Source organism: Schistocerca nitens, chromosome 6 (assembly GCF_023898315.1).
Source record: "Schistocerca nitens isolate TAMUIC-IGC-003100 chromosome 6, iqSchNite1.1, whole genome shotgun sequence".
Lineage (NCBI taxonomy): Eukaryota > Metazoa > Arthropoda > Insecta > Orthoptera > Acrididae > Schistocerca > Schistocerca nitens.
Window position 1 is genome coordinate 470,413,012 of NC_064619.1, and position 23,530 is coordinate 470,436,541.

The 23,530-nt window shown below is 41.3% G+C and overlaps 1 protein-coding gene across 1 annotated transcript in view; it reads right to left on the reverse strand.

Annotated features, from left to right (window-relative positions):
* Positions 1-23,530, reverse strand: part of LOC126262833 (uncharacterized) — a 267,488-nt gene that overhangs the window by 113,798 nt on the left and 130,160 nt on the right. Inside the window, exon 10 of the mRNA XM_049959686.1 lies at positions 3,926-4,105. Within this exon, the coding sequence (XP_049815643.1) occupies positions 3,926-4,105 (180 nt within the window). The remainder of the gene's footprint in view (positions 1-3,925; positions 4,106-23,530) is intronic.

Sequence of the window (23,530 nt, forward strand, 5' to 3'; positions counted from 1 at the left end):
GGCTTGAGTTTCCTGATGGCTGTCCATCATGGAATGTATTTTCAAAGTACATCAGTGCCCTTTTCACTGTGTGCCCTAACAGTTAGACATTCACTAACCAAGTAAGTGTTAAGGTGCAGCTATATTTGTGTGCATTGCACCTATACTCCAAACGGCGAGAGAAGAGCTCTGACAGCTGCCAGTGCAGTTGCCTGTATTTGATCTGGAAGAGCAGTGGGCCAGCAACTGGCAGGACAGGGAGCAGAGTGACAGACCTTCCCCTCACACCCTTTGGCAGCCAGGGCTATAGAGCCCAAAAATATGCCGCAAAATTCATTGCAGCATTCTACTGAGTGATGTGTTCCTTGATTAAAAGGTTTTTTCTCATGCGCTATCAGTGTTTGCCTCGTTACATACAAACAGGCAAATTTATTTTCAACATTAACAAGACACAGCAAAATGCACAAATGTTAAACGTAAAATATCAAATGTAGACATTACCTTCATTTTTGTGTGGGAGATTGGAAACCCTAGGTTCATCATCATATGATTGATCACCCCTTCTCATGGCCACACAGGCTTTGGTATCTTCACTGTTGCTGTCATCATCTGATAAAGAAATACAATACTTTTTATGGATTTTTCTCTTATGCTGTCTTCTATGTTTGACATTGTACCACTTTTCACACATGGTCCATGATGTTCTTCCAATTTTCTGGTGTTATTCAGTGTGACAGCACCATTTATCAGCATCTCTCTGTCTCACAACACAAATGTCTTATTTTGCTCCGCAAAATCTGCTTTTATTTGAGCCCAGATAAGTTTGATGGCGCTGTAACAGACGTGGTACAGTGGAAGACTAACTTTGTGGCCATGGTTCTCCGCTAATATATCAATTTCTTGCTGTCTTCTGTGGCATCTACTGTTTTACTAACTCTAGAAGTTCTGCTTTTCATATATTCTGGTCAAAGCCTGCTAATATATCAATTACTTGCTGTGTCTTCTGTGGCTTCTACTGTTTCACTAACTCCAGAAGTTCTGCTTTTCATATATTCTAGTAAAAGCCTACTTTATTACTTTTCAACCAGCTGACTATGTTGTCTCTCCTTGAGACAGTCATTGGTGCCTTATTTAATTGTACAAAATGGTACGGTGCATTGTCTATTACAAAAACACCACCAGAACTGACATTTGGTAGCCAACGAGTAATGAACTAGTCTTTAAATGTATCTGCATTCATTTTCTCATGGTAATCTACAGTTTTTTTATAGTAACATCATTTTAGCATCATGCACAAAACTGCTCATGGAGCCATCATGAACAATAATTAGTCACCCTCCCTTACCAGATGGCACACTCCGAGTTTCATGGCACATTTTCGACTGTCCTTGTGGCAGATCGATGATGACACACACTGACCCATGTTTCATCAATCCATATTACATTCTCCAGATTCACTGCTAGCAACTCGTGCAGGAAACATCTCCATGCCACAATGTCTCCGCATTCCCTTAGTATGCTCCTCCTTGGGAACTTTTTCAGCAGAAGCCAATTTAAAAGAGAGAGAGAGAGAGAGAGAGAGAGAGAGAGAGAGAGAGAGAGAGAGAGAGAGACAACAACAACAACGGAGTGACTTGCCGTTCTGGCTGTGAACAAACCACTGAAAGTGATACCACCAACTTTTTAAATGTCAGTTACTTACTTCTGCTGTAGTAAGTGTATACACATTACATGATAGCACTTTTGTCAAAGGCTTTTTTTTTTATTTTTGTCACATGGCACAATCTTTTCCTTGATCTTCCAGGCGTCACAATAACAGGGCTCTAAGCTGAATGGGCAGCCTCTTTGTCATTTGTGACACTCTGTAGTTCTACAGATGTTCAATGCTTTTGCCACCCTGTTTATCAATTTACTCACTGGTATCAAATGGCCACACTATTGTCCTTTCCCTTTCAAAGTAAACATGCAATCTGTATATAAATTCGCATGCTTGAGATTTCAGCATAGCTCCTATTCTGAAAGTGTTGTTCTCTGCACTACAGGAAGCCATTTTCAACACACACAGCCAGGAACTTACAGAATTAGCAGAATGCACATGTACAAAACAAACCTGTACAAAGCACATGGCACCGCTGACTGAAGGCAGGGTTCATCTAGCACTATGGAAACACTGGGGCATTGCCACAGTAATGCAAACAAAATTTCATGACCTGATTGGTAGTCATGAAAGTGTGAAGCAAGTGTGCCAAGGCCACTTCAACTGTCAGACTCTTCTCTCACTGTACTTGGTATGGCCACCATGAACCTGTGTTTACCTCATACACAAGAAGAGCCTTGTGTGTAGATGCATGCTTCTATTTTGAGATACATGTGGATGTGCAATTCCATTCACACCTAGATACAATCAGGAATCATGCACACTGTACCAGTGATCAAGAAGTCTTCTTTGGTAACAGAAACTGTTGCAGCATCCATTATTTTTTTGGGACAATGATGAAATTGCAGGGAGAAGTCCAAATACAGGGATAATTGATGTCTTTTATGCAATCCATGTTAGAGCACACTGGAAGAGATTAAAGTGTCAACGAGTACTGTATTTAATAACTGTACCCATGATTTTGATTTTGAAGTAATGCTTCATTCTGTTGGGCTGCTGATAGCAAAGTAAAATATGCTGACTCTGAAACATCTACCAAAGACAGTTATTCCAGTTTGAAGTTCCAGTTCACGTAATCTAGTGCAACATTATCCCAGATATTTTCCAGGTTCTGATGAAATCCCTGGAAAACTATTTGAGTTAGGTTGATTTCTCTAGAAGGTGAAACACTTATTTCACACTTAACATTTATAGTCAATAATCCACAAACATGCAAATACGTGCTTGCTTCAGAAGAGGCAACACTGCAGAGGTATTTGGGAAAGTGCTCAATTCCACAGTGTGTGGTGGCTTTGGACAGCAAACATATGGTTCCAGAGTACCAATACCAGAGTGGATGTCGCTGTGTCATTTGTAAGGTTTGAGTGTGATGATGTATCTATTTGCTCTCATCAATGCAAACTATTTGGAAAGTGAAGGGGATTGCAAAAGAAGTAAGGTCAGCCTCAGTATATCAAAGGCCCAAAAATCATTCTTCATTAGCAAGTATTCATCAGAAGTATGAACAAAGGCTTGTTATTTTGTTCAAGTTTGCCTTTTTTGTTTCCAGGCTGCCATTATTTTTGGAGAACTGTAGAATTTCATTTCGGTTAATTCTGTCTTTATAATCTATGGAATTAACCAGTATCTTACAAGGAAGTGCATGACAATACTCTTCAAATTCCTTTTGTTTCTAGTGAGGCTACATTCTGGTTATCTGACAATCATTCCCTTCTATTCCTATCTTTTGAAACTGGCAATGTAGAATTTAGCCATTTGTACCATACTCACTTATAGGATCCTTCTTGAACTATTGTATAACATACATTTGATAACGGAATTGAAAACTTTGAAACCAGTCTTCTGAATGTCAGCAGTACTAATAGTAGTAACAGTACTAAAAGTAATACAGAAACAGATGAATAAAATGTCCCAATTGTGGTTGCAGAGCAATCACTTATCTTATTCCAGAATTATTTTAGTCAAAGTGTGATAAAAGCATTGTTAAGACGAATAAAACCTTGCAACATACACATATATTTTCTTCAGTTTACGTGTTCCACAGATGGATTTATTAATATGCACTAATAACTTTGAAATTTTCACTGTATAAACATCCAATGTTTTTTCCATTTCTTTTTCCCCACGGAGTAATGATAAACACATACCTGAAATATGTTTTACAATCCCAAACCCAGGGATTAGGCATAGTTATACAGCAGCAGAAATAACATTTTAACATGCTACAAAAAGTTTAAGAAAAAGCAGATGGGCAGCATGAATACTACATACAAAAAGTTTTATACTCACATGGTCTAAAAGCTGAGTCCATGCATGAAGAGCTTTATTTAGGAGTTCTATTAGCTCCATTTCCTTCTCAATCGACACACTTAAATGCTCGGTAAACACAGTATTTGCTACATCAGTTGCTTCCCCTTGCATATCTCGAGACCCTTCTTCTGCTGAGCATTTCTGAGCACTTATTATTTCCTATATAAATGAAAAAATAGTAATTACAAAAACTATATGAGAAAATTACATACTTTTTGCAATTACTTACATAGAGAATGAGATTTATTAAGTTTGGATCATAACAGGCTGTGACATCTGCAGTGGGAGTACAAAGGACACAATGTACTTTAGAAATGAAATGAAAGTTGGTTAATTCATTTCTAAAATGTGAAAATGACCTGACTGGATAATATGTTTAAATACATTTATTAATTGTAAATAGCAACAATGTAAGTTCTGTAGACAAAAAATTATAGTTTTATACAGACCCATAACACTATCCTTATGTATTACTTCAAATACATGGTTCAACCTCATTAATGTGACTACTACCTCTGTACGACATCAGCGAGCTATAACCACTCACAGACGGTAGGTAGCAGCACTAATAGTGGAGGACACACAAAGCGTGTCAAGGGAGGACATAGAAAACAGTGCAGTCATTGTTGTTGTGCAAAAATGGAGCAATTTATCTGGCATCCAAAAGGGCATGATCACTGAGATTCAGGCCAAGGATGGAAGCATTTCTGAAATCACTAAGTTTGTAAACTGTTTGCATGGCACCATGGTTAAAGTATACTTTGCTGAGCTAAATGGTGCTACCCAACACTGGCACCAAAGTTTGGTGCACCACAGACCATAGATGACAAGGATGAATGACAGCTGCGGTGATGTGTATGGGCGAATACACATGCAACTGTTGAACAACTGAATCAAGGGACTAGCAACAGTGCAGCAGGCAACTGGTTCAAGCACCCATGCTGACTGCTATTCATTGGTGACAAAGGTTAGAATTTGCATGCCGTTACTGCAACTGAACATCCACTGAGTGGGACAGGTGGTCATTTCAGATGACTCACATATACACTCCATTGGACAGGTGGCCTTTGGCAGCCCTGTGACAATTTCATGGCATTCTATGGGTGATCTCATCATTCTGGAAATCGTTCTTTGATATTCCTTATTGGAAAGGAGCAGGAAGCAGCCCTAGTAAGTGGTAAATGGGAAATAACCAAGCTACATGAATGTGTGCCCCACTAAAAGGTCTCTGAGTACGTTGGGCCAAATGAGCATTGTGTGAAATTAGCTGTAGATTTCATTTTGTGTTAATCTCACACTTAGTGATATCACTTACAAAGAATCTCCATTTTATAAAATTGTCTGTGGCTATTGCCACTCTTAATCTGTCTTCTTTCTCTCCTTTGTACCGCCTGGTACGTTTTATTAACACTCGATCCCTTTCTGGAGGGTTGTCCAACCACACAATCCCTTCTTACTCCCATCCTGTTTGAGGTGGGCTGGTGGTTGTGTATGGCATTTTATAGGCCTGAAGGGCCTATGATTGCTGAAGTGGGTGCTACACTGCACTTAGATCCACAAAAGCATGTCCAGCTATTAGCCTTTCTTCAATTCCTTTCCCTGTGTGTTGTACACTGTTCAGTATTTCAACAGTGCATGACCTGCCAGATCAAAATTCAGCCTGCAGAGGGATCAGAACAGCCTATATCGTTGAAACTAATCAGTTTAGGACAATTAATTCCATGAGTTTACACAGGTGTTGAAGAAGGACATGTGTTGCTGTGCATTCTTCAACATTTTCAGTGATGTGAGACAGCTGGTAAAAAGTTAGGTTAGCCAGATTTTTAAAGTTTGCCGAAAGTGCTTCACTTGCTCGATGCTGATTTTGTACAGACAGGTGCTGTTCCACTTTTGATGTACTTGGTCACCCGTTCTGTATCAAGTAGATTAATTCAGGAACACTGACTAGTGACTTTACATGCCAGCATTCCTCTGTGTAATTGGCTGCTCCCTGGTCTTGGCATTCAGTAGCTACCAGCAGGCTAACTAGACTGCTGTGATATCGACGTGCTAGTAATATGAAATAAATACTCCAGAGTTTGAATTAAAAATAGCTGCCAACAGGAGTAACTTGAAAGTGGTCCCTTTGGGATAATGAAGTTACTCAATAACGAAAAGTCTTCTGGTCCAAACTGTACATGAATTACACTTTCACATTATGGGAGTGAAATAGCTCTACTTTTGACAAGTACTCCCTCAATGTATGATGTGTACCAAAAGACTGGGAAGTTGCTTGTGTCACACCAATAAACAAGAAAGTAAAAATTGGTAATACACTGAATTACAGACCCACATCATTGACATCAATTTGTAGTAATATTTTGAAATATAACTTGCACTGCAACATTATAAAATACCTCAAAGAAAACAATATATTGACACATAAGCATCACAGATTCAGAAAATATTGTTCTTGTGAAACACAACTGGCTCTTTATTTACATGAAGTAGAAAGTACAATCGGCAGATCTGAAGTTGATACCTTATTTCTAGATTTCAAGAAGGTTTTTGACATCGTTCCTCAGAAGTGGCTTCTAATAAAACTTTGTGTCCATGGAGTATTGTTTCAGCTGTGCAATGGGGTTCATCATTTCCTGTCAAGAAGGTTCTTACCCCCACAGTGACACGTGTGTACGTGAGTGTGTGTGTGTGTGTGTGTGTGGGGGGGGGGGGGGGTGGATTCCACTTTTGGTTACAACTAGAAAATAAAAATAATGACTAAATACAGAATATTATTAATAAAACAGATCCACAGCCAACATTATTAATAATAAAGTTTATCTCCCCCCCCACCCCCCCCCCCCTCCAGCCCCAAAATCTATTTTGACACCCACCTACATTCAGAGAAATAACCATGGTGATAAAACAACAGAAATCAGTGCTTGTGCAGTTAGATTTAGGTGTCCATTTTTCCAGAAACTGTTCAAGAATGGAATAGCAGAAAAATAATGTGAAAGAGGTTCCATGCCCCTCTGCTGGGCACTTAAATATGACGTGCAATGTAAAACTGTATAAGTAGGTGGGATTTTTATGTTTAATAATGCTCTAGCCTCTTTTATAGTTCCTTCTGAGATCGACAAATTCTGTTGTTAATATTCATTTTTGTCTGGATGCATCATCGTGATGGAGCACCCTAACTCAATTATCCACTCAGTTGCATCCTCTGAGAATGGCTCTTTGCTGCACAGTGCAGCATAGTTATCAGGTATGGTGATGCTTCAGATGGAAATCCATGTATCAACGGTGTACAATCACATCTTGGAATTTACTTCATAGAAGCAATTTGAACTGCATTGACAAAGTGGTTCTAATTTTCTGGGTTTGCTTGAATCTTATAAAATATTTGCGAAGTCCTGACCGGTCTGTTTTTTGTGGTTCTTATGCAGGAGTTTTGTGGCACAATGAGTACAGAACTTGTAATATCCCAACTGTTCACTCATGATCTCATGAAAAACATTCTTAGAAAGTTTAGTTGAGATATCATGGAATGTCAGTTTTTACAATTTTTTATCATTTTCTGAACTATTTCATTGCTGATTAAAGACAGGTAGTCATTTCAGTCAATATCATTAACCTTACACTGACCCACACCACCTTCAGTCAGCACGTTTGCTCTGTATACAGCAAAGATTTCGTAACGAAATTTAAATTTTTTCTGACTAAAACTGTGTTACAGAACAGATTTCACATTAAAACATATCGTTTGAATTGCAGCACTCATTTTGAATGGTACAAGGCATGTTTTTTTAAGCAAGTACCATTTTAAAATTTAAAAAAGACGTGCTAAGGTAGCTCAATAATTTTATTTTTACATGAAAGCCTGTACCTTAATCTACACACTGACGCCATTACAGTCTGATTCTTCCTTGTTTACGTTGTGTACTGAGTGTTTAAGATGCCTCCGATAATCGTGAGTCCCGCCGAGTGTGAAGTACCGGCTGTTATAAGATTTCTTAGTCCTAAAGGCCTAAAAGCGATCGATATTCATCGTGAGATCTGTGCTGTTTACGGAGAAAACATTATGAGTGATGGAATGGTAAGAAAGTGGGTGAGAGCATTTAAAGATGGTCGCACAAATGTGCATGATGAACAACTGAGTGGGCGTCCTTCGGTCATTAATGAAAGTTTGGTGCAAGAAGTGGACAATAAGGAGAGAGAAAACAGATGCTTTATGACTTCCTCCTTGTGGGATGACTTTCCTAATGTTTCTCGTAGTGTTTTGTATGGCATTGTGACCGAGCACTTGAATTACCGAAAATTGTGCACATAACAAAATATTTCAACAGTGCATTGACTTTCCTTGAGCGGTACCACGACGACGGTGATGATTTCTTAAGCCAAATTGTTAAGGGCGATGAAACATGGATGGCCTACGTCACACCAGAATCAAAGCAACATTCCATGGAATTTGAGCAAGGGCATCGTTTTGCTGCAAGACAATGCCCGTCCGCATGTGGCGAATCAGACCAAAGATCTCATCACATCTTTCCAATGGGAAACTCTAGATCATCCTCCGTACAGCCCCGATCTTGTGCCTAGTGACTACCAAGTGTTACTGCACTTGAAGAAACACGTGGGCAGTCAGCGAATTCAAGACGATGAAGTCAAAACAGTGGTGATGCAGTGGTTAACAAGTCAGGTGGCAGACTTCTATGAGGAGGGTATTCAAAAACTGGTACAACGTTATGACAAGTGCCTCAATATTGATGGAAATTATGTAGAAAAGTAGATTAAGGTGCATGCTGTGTAAAAATAAAATTATTGAGATATCTTAGCATGTATTCATTTTTTTGGGCGACTTCGTACAGGTGGCTCTTATATGTGAGAGTGCGATCTAGCTTAACACCCAGATATTTTGGCGTTCTATCGTTTTTTCAACAATTTACCTTTTATTTGCACTTTTAGCTCACGATTTGCATCTTTGTTACACAAGTGCATTATTGATGCCACGGATTTAGTTAAGTAAATCCGACTAAATCCGTGGTATCAATAATGCACTTGTGTAACAAAGATGCAAATCGTGAGCTAAAAGTGCAAATAAAAGGTAAATTGTTGAAAAACGATAGAACGCCAAAATATCTGGGTGTTAAGCTAGATCGCACTCTCACATATAAGAGCCACCTGTACGAAGTCGCCCAAAAAATGAAAACAAGAAACAACATCATAATGAAACTGGCAGGAACAACCTGGGGATGTTCCACTGAAACTCTACGCACATCAGCACTGGCACTTCTGTATAGTGTAGCGGAATATTGCGCACCCGTCTGGGCCCGCAGTAGGCATGTCAGATATATTGATGTGCAACTTAACGAGACAATGAGGCTCATAACAGGAACAGTAAGACCCACCCCGAAACCTTGGCTGCCCGTCCTTGCCAATATCGAACCACCCTCGATTAGACGTGAAAGAGCAATCCAGAGGTACAAAGAAAAGTTCAGGGACCTACCTCCTCCCCCTGACAGATTGATGTCAAGAAATCCCTTCTGGAAAGAACTCAAACAACAGATTGATATCGATAACCTGTGGAAACAGCAATGGCAGGAAAGCAAAGTGAATAACAGTTTCCTTATTGAGGACCCATCTCAACGAGTTCCAGGCTTCCAACTCCAACGTAGAGTGTGGGTAACTCTAAATCGTCTGCGGACAGGTGTTGGTCGGTGCGGATATTTGTTGAAAAAGTGGGGTTTCTCCCAGGACCCCAATTGTGAGTGCGGAGAGAGTCAAACCATGCAGCATATAGTTGAGTGCGACGTACACGGTCTTAAGGGAGGAAATCTGATGGGCATACATGTGATAAGTGACCAAGCACTTTTGTGGCTGGAAACCCTGAAAATTTTATTGTAAATCATTGTTAATGTTAATTTAAATTTTTATGTTGATGTTTGTAAGTGTATCACGCTTTGCCTGTAGCTGAACGAGAAATAAATAAAGCATGTATTTTTTAAATTTCAAAACGGTACTTATCTTAGCATGTCTTTTTTAAAATTTCAAAACGGTACTTCCTTAAAAAGCACGCCTCATGTGTGTACGCAGGTAAGAAGCAATGTGGCTTTTTGCTATCACACCTCTAAGCACACAAACTTACTGCACAATTTCTGTTCCCTCACTACTTCCCATGCCACATGAAGATGGAGGTTACTTTCCAGATGCAGGTAAATTAGAAATATTGACCATCTGTGATATCATTAATATATCTGAATTATTTGTGAAGTACAGTAATACCTTTTCTACTGCAGTTTTGTGGACTGTCTAATGATATCTGTTTGGTAGCTTCATAGGCTAATTACTTTTTACATTATACCAAAAAGTGTGCTTAGTAACAGGAACAACAGTCAGTAATTGTCCAGAATATACAGGATGTTCAAAAAATTGTTCTGTCCAATAGACATGGGCACTAAAATGCACACATTAAGAGCTATGTGAACTTTTTCATCTTCACTACTGTGAAACACATCTCTTCTACTGCAAGCTCTTTGCTATTACAGACAACCAACGCAATGCAGTAAAGACATGAAAACACATTATTCTGTTACTGGACAATAGCAGAGTTTCTGATGTAATCTGTCTGCTACTGCATACAATCTGTATTTGCGAGACATCGCTACAGGAGGTACTCAGTATGGTACCCATTCTTAGTGATGATGGTGGTGGTGAACACACTAAAATCTCCAATCAAAAACTTAGGCTGGAGGGCAGATACCTCACAAAACCTTCACCACATCAAAATCGTCATCAGCTAAAATAGACAGCAGAGGCCCACAAGTCTGCTTCCACCCATTTATAACAATAGAAAATGTACTCAGTTAAAATATGGCATACGACGATTTGCAAGCTACATGTGCCACAGACAGGGGGGAGGGTCTTCTCGCCGAATTAGGAAGCCATGTATGAGGGGACTGATCAATTTGAACATGAGTCAGGGCCACTTCATCCTGCCAGAGTGACTGACAGGAGAAATGCCTGGGTCAAATAGTTGATTTGTGCTGCTTATTGTTTCCGTCACTACTACCACTCACTCACCCCTCCCCTCCACCGCCTCTCCTACCCCAGCCTGCAGGAAAATTGCATACAGTGTCCCATAATTTTCCTGCAGGTCTCCTTGGTGGCTTGAGCGGCCTCTTCACTTCCCTAAATTCTCACATGTTCTAGTAACTACCAGAAAGACATCTGCTACCCCTGCTGTTGAAGGAAGTACAGTTTGTCGTGTATGAGCTGGGCAATTTTCTCTACCAGATACACATGCTGCAATGATTGTAGCACACTAAGGGGTTTGGAGAAGAAGATATATGTGTCCTGATGATGCTTCATATGCTCCAGTGGCTTGAGTATTGTGTGGAGCTGTGCGGCAAATACAGTATATTCATGTGGAAGGTGAACCCTGAAGACACAATTGGGGAACACTACTGAACAGCCTAGAAGTTTCCCCATTTGGAGAAATCAGTATACCCAACTTTAAGACTGTGTTGTCTGTCTAAACTGTTGAAAAAGAAAGTTTGAATTATAAAATCTGGAGTGCAATCACTCTTCTAAATCATCAAGTCTTGAATAATGCTCTGCCTCTGTAAAAGCCAAAATGAGATCTAATTCAACCTTGATGTAAAACTTTCAAACTAGCTACAACAATCTCTAACAGCCAATCCTTTGTCCGAATCCGATAGGCCTTTATTGCTTGCTGACTATTATGGAAAAGCCTTTTCATTGCTGGCCAAGCAATGGTACAGTGTGCAGTTCTGTATGGCATGGACGGTGTTTTATAAGACTGTTGCACCATGAGGAGTCATTGTCTGATGTGAGGCGACAGCAGCTAACCAACCTCCGCACAAATGCTCGGCATGGGACTGAGTCAGTCGAATTGTTTCTTGGTGCACCACATCCACCATTTTTAAGTAAGAGGGTCAGAGATAGATACATCGTGCATCCATCATCAATCCGAGATCGTACAAAGACTCTGCAAAACTGAAGTAGACACAGTTGGTCTGAATTGTGGCTAAGATGATGTAAAATATTTACTGCTTTTAGGGACCATTTTTTAAGGTCCCCAAGTGTGGCAACATGTAAGTTTCACGTCAAATGTGAGACCCAGAAACATCACTGTGTCTTTAAGTGTAAGAACAGTGTCCCTCATTCACAACTCAGGAAAGTTTAAAACAGAACATGAACTTTTAAAAACAGTGCACACAGACTTCTCAGTGGAGAGCATAAAATAAATCTTCTCTGTATATTCCTCCAATTGTTGAAGAATTAGTTGCAACTACTGAGTTGTTGTTGCAAGGCTCGAGGAGGAACAAGAGAAAGAGAAGTTGCCATTAAATGAAGCACACTGGACAGGACATTTAATTACTAACTTGATGCTATTGATTGCAATAGCGAAGACACGCTTAAAACACTACCTTGCAGGACGCAGTTCTCCTGTTCAATGCGATCAGAGAGGGCATCATCACAGAGTCAATATCTAAGACAATGTGTTGAGAGGAATGACTATATAAAGATGGGAAGACACCCTCAAAAGCCCCATTCATGGAGCTACCCAACAATAATATGCCTTCAAGCAAAATCACAGGCCTTTTCAGTGTCCAAAATTATACCCAGGTGGTGATGCTTGCACCAGAAAGCCTGTTGTATAGTTGATTCCAGGAGGGCCAGGCTATCAAAGATAGAGAAATAATGCCTGATCCCACACTGAAAGTAACTATGCAGCTGCCTGTATTAGACAAGGTGGCAGTTGACCATCTGCTCCAGGGTCTTTCCCACACAGCTAGTGAGGTATGCTTGGTCCTTCCCAGATGTTAAAAGTGGAATTAAAATGTTAAAATGACCTCTTGCCACAAGCCGAGAAAGTGACCTGATGTCCAAATGAGGTTAAAGTGGGAGCGGGAGGAGGATTTTTTTGTTCCATCCTGTGAGGTGCCATAAGGCACAATAGTGGACGCTACTGTAACCAGATGACGTGTCATGAGCTGTGGATAACACAGCATCACTTTCCACATGGAGAAGAGGCATTTGCATTTTTCATCAGTGGTGGAACGGAAGTCCCCACTGCCCCTCTCAGAACCCACTCCGTAGTGTCGGAAAGCTGATTCCTGGCTGGCAGTTGCAACAACTGTGGCAAAATAGGTCCCATAAGCTGGTCTGAACAGGTCCTGTCCCATTGCAGCAGCTACTGTGTTCCTCCCTCCTCCGCCAGGAATCCTCCTAGTGGTCTCCAATAAAAATGTATTTTTGGTGGAACAATTTATGGTGGTCAGGAACTGTTGCCACAATCTCTTTTTGCCCTTTCTAATAATTCAGCAACATGTTGCTCTGGTGGCTTGAAAGGTTGTGAGGTTCTTTGCAGTTGGTCGGCACTTGAACCTGGTTCTGATTACAGCACGATGTTCTTTGCTCCGGCAAGGGGCTGGCTGCCCTTTCACCCAGCCTGAAGACTGCAGAATGGATGCTTTGGTGCAGTAAGATGATCCACCCATTCCTAGATGCTGTCATGATGTCCAAACATAGCAAGTTGGCTGTAAAGTGTCTAAACTAATGGGCACACATCATGGAGGCTTTCTGTTGGGCACTGCTATGTCTGGCACACGAATTCAGATTATGAAGTGATCACCTGAATGCAAGTCATTGAATATCACACATCAAGTGGTATGTGGAAGGGTTGGAATGCATACTGCGAGACCAACAGCAGTGAATGCCATCCTTGCAGTGATTAAGTGCGTGCTCCGCCCATGTTCAACAAACAAGCACATGAGAAAGCTCTCAATTGCAGGTGGTTGCCGAGCCCCAAAGCACACTGTGTGCATTAAAATCACCACACAGGGTGAAGGGGTGAGGGAGCTGAGTAAGGAGGTCACACAGAGCCTCTTGATCATCACCTCGTGTGGGGACACGTATAGTGAACATATTGTCGACATAACATGCATGCACTAAACAGCAACTGATTGCAGACTGGTTGTGAGGGAGAGAAACAAGAAGTGGTAGGTGTTATTTACAGCAATTGCCACTCCTTTAGCTTTCTGTCCACCAAGTTCATCCTTTTAGTGGGGTCTGTAGCCATGTAGCTGAGAGGTGTCAGAGAATTTAAAATGTTTTTCCTGAAGACAGAGGCACATTGGTCTAACTTGAGGTAATAGAAGTAGTTGTTCTACACATGTCCTGAACCCATTCAAGTTCTGCTGAAGTGTGGAAGCCAGTTTAATGGTGGGTTTTTCCACAGTCATTCTTCCATGGTGGGGAGATTGAAGCTGGTCAGCTGGGGATGGGAATGGGAAGGTTGCATTATCTGAGGGACTCAATTCCCTCTGGCATACATTGAGACATCCATACTATGCCACTGACAGTATGGTTGTTATCTGATCCATCAGACAGGATCAAGGTTGCACGATGTGATGGCTTCGAACCTGATCATTTTGACCTGTTGGTTTCTTCCCCATCTTGGATTTTGAGCATGGTGACAAGGGTGTTTTAATAGAATTAATTTTGCTGGCACTCTTCAACTGTTTGCCGTGAGTGTCTGCTATCCTTACTGACATTTGTTTCAGCAACAGTACTTCTGTGGTAGGAAGGCTTAGGTGTGGTACCTACAATGGAGGCTTGCCTTTATAAGTGCAGGTTGGTGTGCTCTAGAGATTTACAGATGTAGAAAGATAACAACAATAAATTTGTTGTCTACCACAGGATGTGGTCCATTACTATTACCACTTTCTCTTACATTCATTCACAGATGTTGAAGGTGGACTATCCACACAGGGTCTCTGTGGAGTTTTGGTTGAAATACTTCTCAATGGACCATCCAAATAGCCAGGATTAGAAGAAAGTGATTCATGTTTCATTGAAGTCCCATGTGCAGCTATGGAAGAGACTGTCAGCCTGGACAAAGCTCTGCTTGCCTGGATGAGCCTTATACAACTGAGATGTGGCAGGTTGCCCACTAATGACACTTCTGCCTCAACAGTCAAGCATCTCACACTTTACAACTGATTTCTTTTACAGGTTCTTACTGTGGTGTCACCGCCAGACACCACACTTGCTAGATGGTAGCCTTTAAATCAGCCGCGGTCCATTAGTATACGTCGGACCCGCGTGTCGCCACTGTCAGTGATTGCAGACCGAGCGCCGCCACACAGCAGGTCTAGAGAGACTTCCTAGCACTCGCCCCAGTTGTACAGCCGACGTTGCTAAGAATGGTTCACTGACAAATTACGCTCTCATTTGCCGAGACGATAGTTAGCATAGCTTTCAGCTACGTCATTTGCTACGACCTAGCAAGGCGCCATTACCAGTTTATATTGAGATTGTAATTATGTATCATCAAGAGCGATGTTCTCCAATTATGGATTAAAGTTAAGTATTCCAAGAGCTCCCTACTTTATTTATTAGACTCAACTCCTTTAACTGTTCCAGACCTCACGCCAGCCTGCGTGAGCTTAAACGCGTGCATTTCGGCCTCCTCTAGCAACACGGTGTTGGCTCTTCTGCCAACACATCACTTACCATCCTTATGTTCTTAATGGGTAAGCCAAGATTCCTGTTCCTTGTGACACCCAACATTTCACTGTAGTGCTACACAGTAGATGCTGAAGCATGTCGATGATTTATGGTTACAGAGGAATGGTGACGCTCACCAGTCCACAATCAGGAAACCTGGCTCTGAGAAGCCCATACCCAGCAAACAAATGCCAATCTCCCTGTGGTGCTCACTGTTTAGATTAAGCTTTATCAAAAATATCATGGCTGTGGCAAGAATAACTGCCCCCCCCCCCCTTTCATTCACAGAAAGGCATGGTTCTGCCCAACATCTTAGGGAATCACACACCCTCTGAAAAACTGCTGATTGGACACAATGTAAATCTACATCTACATGGTTGCTCTGCAATTCACTCTTAAGTGCCCGGCAGAGGGTTCAGCGAAACATTTTCATACTACTACTCTACCATTCCACTCTCAAATGGTGCGTGGGAAAAAGGAACACCTAAATCTTTCCATCTGAGCTCTGACTTCTCTTATTTTATTGTGATGATCACTTCTCCCTACGTAGGTGGGTGGGTGGGTGTCAACAAAATATTTCCGCATTTGGAAGAGAAAGTTGGCTATTGAAATTTCCTACATAGATCTCGCCGCAAAGAAAACCGTCTATTTCGGTGACTGCCACGCCAACTCGCATATCATATCAATGATACACTCACCCCTATTGTGCGATAACACGAAACGAGCTGCCCTTCTTTGCACTTTTTCAATGTCCTTCTGTCAGTCCTACCTGGTAAGGATCCCATACCCTGCAGCATTATTCCATAAGAGGACGGACAAGTGTAATGTAGGCTGTCTCTTTAGCGGGTTTGTCGCATCTTCTAAGTGTTCTGCCAACAAAGTGCAGTCTTTGTTTCGCCTTCCCCACAATATTATCTATGTGGTCTTTCCAATTTAAGTTGCTCATAAATGTACTTCCTAGATATTTAGTCGAATTGACAGCCCTTAGATTTGTACAATGTATCGTATACCCAAAATTTATTGCATTTATTTTAGTACCCTTGCGGATGACCTTGCACTTTTCTTCGTTTAGTGCCAATTGCCACTTTTCACACCATACAGAAATTCTCTCTAGATCATTTTGGAATTGATCGTCTGATGATTTTACTGGACAGTAAATTACAGCGTCATCTGCAAACAATCTAAGGGGGCTGCTTGGATTATCACCCAGATTATTTATGTAAATCAGGAACAGTAGAGGGCCTATGACACTACCTTGCAGAACGCCAGATATCACTTCTGTTCTACTCGATGATTTATCGTCCATCACTACAAACTGTGACCTCTCTGAGAGGAAATCACGAATCCAGTCACACAACTGAGACGATACTCCATATGCATGCAATCTGATTAATAGTCGCTTGTGAGGAACGGTATCAAAAGCCTTCTGGAAATCTAGGAATATGGAATCAATCTGAGATCCCTTGTCGACAACACTCATTACTTCACGGGAATAAAGAGCTAGCTGTGTTCACAGGAACAATATTTTCTGGATCCTGTGTTATGTATCAGTAAGTCATTTTCTTCAAGGTGATTCATAATGTTCGAGTACAGTATATGCTCCAAAATCCTACTGCAAATTGAGGTCAGTGATATAAGTCTGTAATTCAATAAGTTACTCCTATTTCCTTTCTTGAATGTTGGTGTGACCTGTGCTACTTTCCAGTCTTTAAGAACAGGCCTTTCATCAAGTGAGCAGTTGTATATGATTGCTAAGAAAGGCGCTATTGTGTCTGCATACTCTGAAAGGAACCTGATTGGTATACCATCTGTACCGGAAGACTGGCCTTTCTTAAGTGATTTGAGTTTTTCCGCAACACCTAAGACATCTACTTTTATGTCACTCATGCTAACAGCTGTTCTGGTTTCGAATTCTGGAATATTTACTTGATCTTATTTTGTGAAGGAATTATGGAAAACTGTATTTAGTAACTTCACTTTAGTGGCACCATCATCGGTAACATTTCCATCGCTATCGTGCAGTGACGGTATTGACTGTTTTTTTGCCACTGGTGTATTTTACATAGAACCAGAATCTCTTTGGGTTTTCTAACATATTTTGAGACAATGTTTCATTGTGAAAACTATTAAAAGCATCTCGCACTGACGTCCACACTAAATTTTGAGCTTCTGTGAAATTAGCCAGTCTTGGGGATTTTGCGTCCTTCTGAATTTGGCACGCTTATTTCGTTGCTTCTACAACAGTGTTCTGACATGTTTTGTGTACCATGGTGGATCAGTAATGTCTCTTATTAACTTATGCAGTATGAATCTATCTATTGCTGTCAATACTGTATCTTTGAATATGAGCCATATCTGGTCTACACTTACATAATTAGCTTGGAAGAAATGGAGACTCTCTCTTAGGAAGGCATCAAGCGAATTTTTATCTGCTGTTTTAAATAGATATATTTTGCGTTTATTTTTAGTGTTTTTGATTGATGGGGTTGTGAGCCTCACTACAATGACCTCGTGTTCATTAATCCCTGTATCCGTCATGACGCTCTCTATCAGATCAGCATTATTTGTACTAAGAGGTCAAGTGTGTTTTCACAACCATTTACAATTTGTGTGGACTCATGAACTGACTGTTCAAAGTAATTATCAGAGAAAGCATTTAGTACAATTTTGGAAGATGTTTTCTGTCTACCACCGGCTTTGAACATGTATTTTCGCCAACAAATCGAGGGTAGATTGAAGCATCCACCAATTATAACTGTATGAGTGGGATACTTATCTGTAATGAGATTCAAGTTTTCTTTGAACCACCTACTTTATTTAATCTATCCTTTCTGAACACGGTTTGCGCCTCTTGTAAAAATTTTGGCATAATTTATCTCCGGCTTTAGCCAGCTTTCTGTTCCTATAACGATTAAAGCTTCAGTGCTTTCTATCAGCGCTTGAAGCTCTGGTACTTTTCCAACACAACTACAATACCAACTGTTGCTGGGTCGATTCTCATCGTTTCTTTGCCCTGTACTCTTTGAGACTGGAGCCCTTTTTTATCTTTCCCGAGACTGTCTAGCCCATAAAACTGCCCAGTCCACGCCACACAGCGCCTGCTACACATTTAGCCACCTCCTGTGTGTAGTGGACACCTGACTTATTTAGCAGAACTCGAAACCCCACCACCCTATGGCACAATTCGAGGAATCTGCAGCCTACACAGTCACAGAACCGTCTGAGCCTCTGATTCAGACCCTCCACTCAGCTCTGTACCAAAGGTCCACAATTGGTCCTGTCGATGATGCTGCAGATGGTGAGCTCTGCCTTCATCTTACTAGCAAGACTGGCAGTCTTCACCAGCTCAGATAGCTGCCAGAAACCATAGAGAATCTCTTCCGATCCGTAGTGACACACATCATAGAGCTGACATGAGCCACCACCTGCAGTTAGCTGCGCCCTGTAGCCTTCATGGAATCCGGAAGGACCCTTTCCACATCTTGGATGACTCCCTCGGTATGCACACGGAGTGCACATTTGCTTTCTTCCCATCCTTAGTTGCCATATCCCTAAGGGGCTCCATCACCTCCCTAACACTGGAGCTCCCAATGACAAGCAATCCCAGCCTCTGCGTTTGTCCAGACCTCTCAAGAAGACCAGCCACTGCCGCAAAATGCAAGGCCACCCTTGCTGGCTCAGAAGTACTTTCAGCAGTGGGCAATACCTCAAACCTATTACGGAGGCATAAGGGTATAGCCTTGTGGCCAGCACCAACTTTCGCCTTCCGCCCAGGGAATTGTGACCCCGCCACAGTTTGCCAATCACCATCAGGCAAGTGTCGACCGGCAGGGACGTCTGAATCCGAGGGCGCAGTGGCATCACAGATCCGAGGCGGTGCTACAGGTTCCAGAGGTGCCAAAGCGCTCACCTTGGGTGTCCCAATGTCACTGCGGCCCAGGGCAACTGCCTGGAGCCTGTCGACCATGGCCAACACAGATTCCAACAGTTTACGAACAGTGGCCAATTCGCCCGCAATCCATACACAACAGGTGCAGTCCCTATCCAGTCCTAACAATTCTTTCCCTCTTTTATCTCACAAGCCATTCAAAATAAACAGATGACTGACGACTACACAAATTTACACTATACGGGTACTAAAACGCGATGCTACAACTCTCAAATACTATAATACATCTGAAATTTGAAAATTAAACTATGGAAGTACCCAAAAATATGCAAAGAAATTAAGAATTAAACTATAAAACAAATAAGTGAGCTAAGAGTGCGACTTGCTGCTGGCAGCTAATTACCCAATGACGACATGGAGCTCACTGGCTGTGACCAACTGACACTGGCCTTTCAAAATATAAAGAGATGACTGGCTACTACACGAATTTACACTATTCAGGCACTAAAATGCGATACTACATCTCTCAAATACTATAATACGCCTGAAATTTGTGAATTAAACTATGCAAGTACCCAAAAACATGCAAAGAAATTACAAATTAAACTATGAAACATATAAGCGAGTGAAGAGTACGACTTGCTGCTGGCTGCTGCTTGTTCGACAAAGCTTTCCCATTGACAGGGCCTGCATACACCAATGATTTCAAGTGTGACCCAACAACCAAGAATCCAAGGGATTAACAGCAGCGGAGCGAGTTGGCCAATGTACTGAATCTGCCCGTCCAAATCATTGCCCATTGAATGTCTGTGTGATGTGTTCTCGGGTGTTTTGGAGAAAACATTGGAGCTCCATCATGCGTGAACCACATCTCCTGCCATTATTGGATCTATGGACCCAGAACTGCTAGCAGCTGGTAAAGATGGCTGAATAATTGTTCAGGCGGCACCCTGTGCCCTGAATATTTTCCAGCATAAAAGACATATGCTCTGGGATTGCTTCCATTTGCAGGACCATGATGGAAGATCAAATGGTTCAAATGGCTCTAAGCACTATGGAACTTAACATCTGAGGTCATCAGTCCCCTAGACTTAGAACTACTTAAACCTAACTAACCTAAGGACATCAAACACATCCATGCCTGAGGCAGGATTTGAAACCTGCGGCCGTAGCAGCAGCGCAGTTCCGGACTGAAGCGCCTAGAAACGCTCGGCCACAGCAGCCAGCAACAGAAGATCGTGTGTATGATTTCCCATGTGGAATAATAGACTTCCATTATGCTGGCAACTGCAAAGATAACACTACAAAGTAAAAGCATTTCACAACTCAGCAAAACCTGAACTGATTCCATTAGAACTAATATATGTGCTCCACTTACCCAGGACTGTGAATACAATTTACAGTAACAACACTAACAGATGTTAATTACATGCTGTGCCCATAGAAAATAACGAAAGAAAGTGTCCTAATTTGTTTACTGCATTCTGCAGGCCATTCTTAAAACTTAATAATAAAAGAGCTTGCAATACAAGAGATGTAAAATATGCATGTTCAATGGACCGAACAAAATTATTTTGTTTCCATTTATATTTTACACACTTCCAATTTTTCAATTACATTGGTTTAATTCCACTCTCCTAGTGTACTTCCCGATGCTGATATCTGATACGTGTAAACACATTGTGTGACATGCAATGCCACCTTGCATATTTTGCATCTGTATCTGATCTCTTGGCTCATTTTCTGTTTTGAACAAACTTTAGCATTCGTTAATACAGGATGTAAGTAAATAACCTTGACAGACATTGATGATGTGTAGTGGGGACCAAGATGGTTAAATTTAGCATAGGAACTCATGTGCGGAAGCATAGCATTTTCCCATTTCATACAAAATACATCACACATCAAATCTGCATTTTCAGCACCAATGTGTAGAGTGTTACATATGCCATTCACCAATCACTTGATATCCCATGTTCACTACAGGTTTGTTTACATGTTATTCAGTTGAGTTTGTTATCTGTCCAGAGAGATTGGTACCTGCTGACGTGCTTACGGTCTTTGTTCATACAGTATTACTGTACAGTAGTAATCATTCACTACACAACAGAATGCAAGCTGTTCACACATTTCATTTTTTAGTGTGTTGCTATTGACCATGGTGAACTAAATGTTTGCAGGATACACCAACATCATGTTACTGTACTGCGAAGCTCAGTGCTATGGAAGGGCTGCTCGTCAGTCTTATGTGAAGCATTTTTCCACACTGCCAGACACCTTCGCACTCCCTCTTTACTAAAGTGTACCAGCAGGCCTCTGACAGAAGTACATTCACCACCCACAAGACTGACTGTGGTGCTCCACGGCGACACCGTTCACCCGAGTTTGACGAGGTTGTACTCCATGAAGGAGAAGACTGACGAGTACCAGAAACGTAGCAGGTAGGCTGGATGTGAATCACCAAACTGTCTAGTATGTTCTGCATCAACAGCAGCTACACCCATACCACCCCAAGAAGTTACAGGCAATGCGGACATAGGATTTTGCATCTGCAAGTGGTTCTTGCGCCAATGTGTGGATGAGGCCAACTTCCCATGCCTTTTCATGAATGAAGCTAAGTTAATCCCGGAAGGGTTCTCAATTCCAATAACAGTCATGTGTGGGCTGATGAAGATTCATATTTTGTGTGCTCCCATGAGTTTCAGGAATGATAGGGTGTGAAAATAAAGGCAGAATTCCTGGATGGATGTGTGAGTGGACCACATCTTCTTCCACTACATCTCACGGGTGCTATATACCTTTGATTTCTTAATGGTGGACTGTTATGGACTCTAGGGAGGTGTGTCACTGCATGTGTGTCAAAACATGTGGTTCCAGCACAATAGTGCACCACCTCATTTTTCACATGCGGTTCAGGAGCATCTGGAGGAATGACCTGAGCAACACTGGATAAGTCTGGGTGGCCCGGCTGCTTGGCCTGTGTGTTCTCCTGACTTGAACCCACTAGTCTATTATCTAACGGTGACATGAAATGCTGGAGGACCTGCGATTGGTGATCTTGTGTACCATGACATTGTACAGGGGTACTGTATCTGTGGTACGGGGGTACTGTATCTGTGTTGACATCAGTGGTCATGACATTGAGACTACTTGCAAGTGGAACCTAATTCAAGCAGCAGGAGCCAGAGAGCAATGTGTGTTGTGGTATTTTGCATGGAGCAAGAAAATGGTACACTTCCACATACGAGTTCCCATGCTGAACTTAATCATTTTGGTCCCCTCTAAAAGTCCTCAAAGTCTGTGAAGGGAATTTAGTTACACCCTGTCTAAGTTTCTCAGAGGGTTCACTTACAAGAATATTTAGTAAATGTCTCACAGAGAACTGTACAGGATTCTTGTCATCTTCTCCCATTGGATTTTCTCCTTCTGTTGTTTAAGCCCCTACAAGTCCTCTAGCCGAATCTAATAAACATCTGCTCCTGACATGTTTTCATCTGTTAATGTGTTTCTGGAGAGCATGAAAATTTATAATGCACATGCTCACATAGTGAAACAAACTTTTTGCACCATGCTGAGTCATCTGAGTTCAGCAGCATGTCAAGTTGCTCAACTGGTCCCACACAACTACTAAAATTTACAATACATTGCACTTTTTTCATTTTTTCCCAACAATTTTCACACCAGTTTTTTTCCTACTTCAAGCATTTCTGTAGTGCTATAGATTGTCAACATCAACTTTTCTTGTTGTTGCACCACTTGATGGAAAGCAGTTTAGTAATACATAACAGATTTCACTTTGTCTAGTTTCTCCTACGGTTCTGACATGCTGCACTTGTCCTAATAACAGTACCATTTGCTACTGTTCTTTGATTATGAAACCAGAGGAACAAATGGCAGCTGTTGACCAAAAGACATGTCCCTGTTCTAAATAAGGTTCCAATAAGTGCATCCTGTATTCCATCACAGTATTCCAGTAGCATAAAACATAATTTTTGTTGTTGCAGCTATGTACATAATAAAATTCAAGACTTAATAAGTTTGACAAATTTCACTCCTATAGGTAATGAGACCTTCCGTTCAAAATTTTATGCTTGGATTGTTGTGTAACTGTCACTTGTGCTCCAAAGTTAATCACCAATAGCATTCAAAAATTGATTAATATTTTTTTTCCGCCCCCTCAT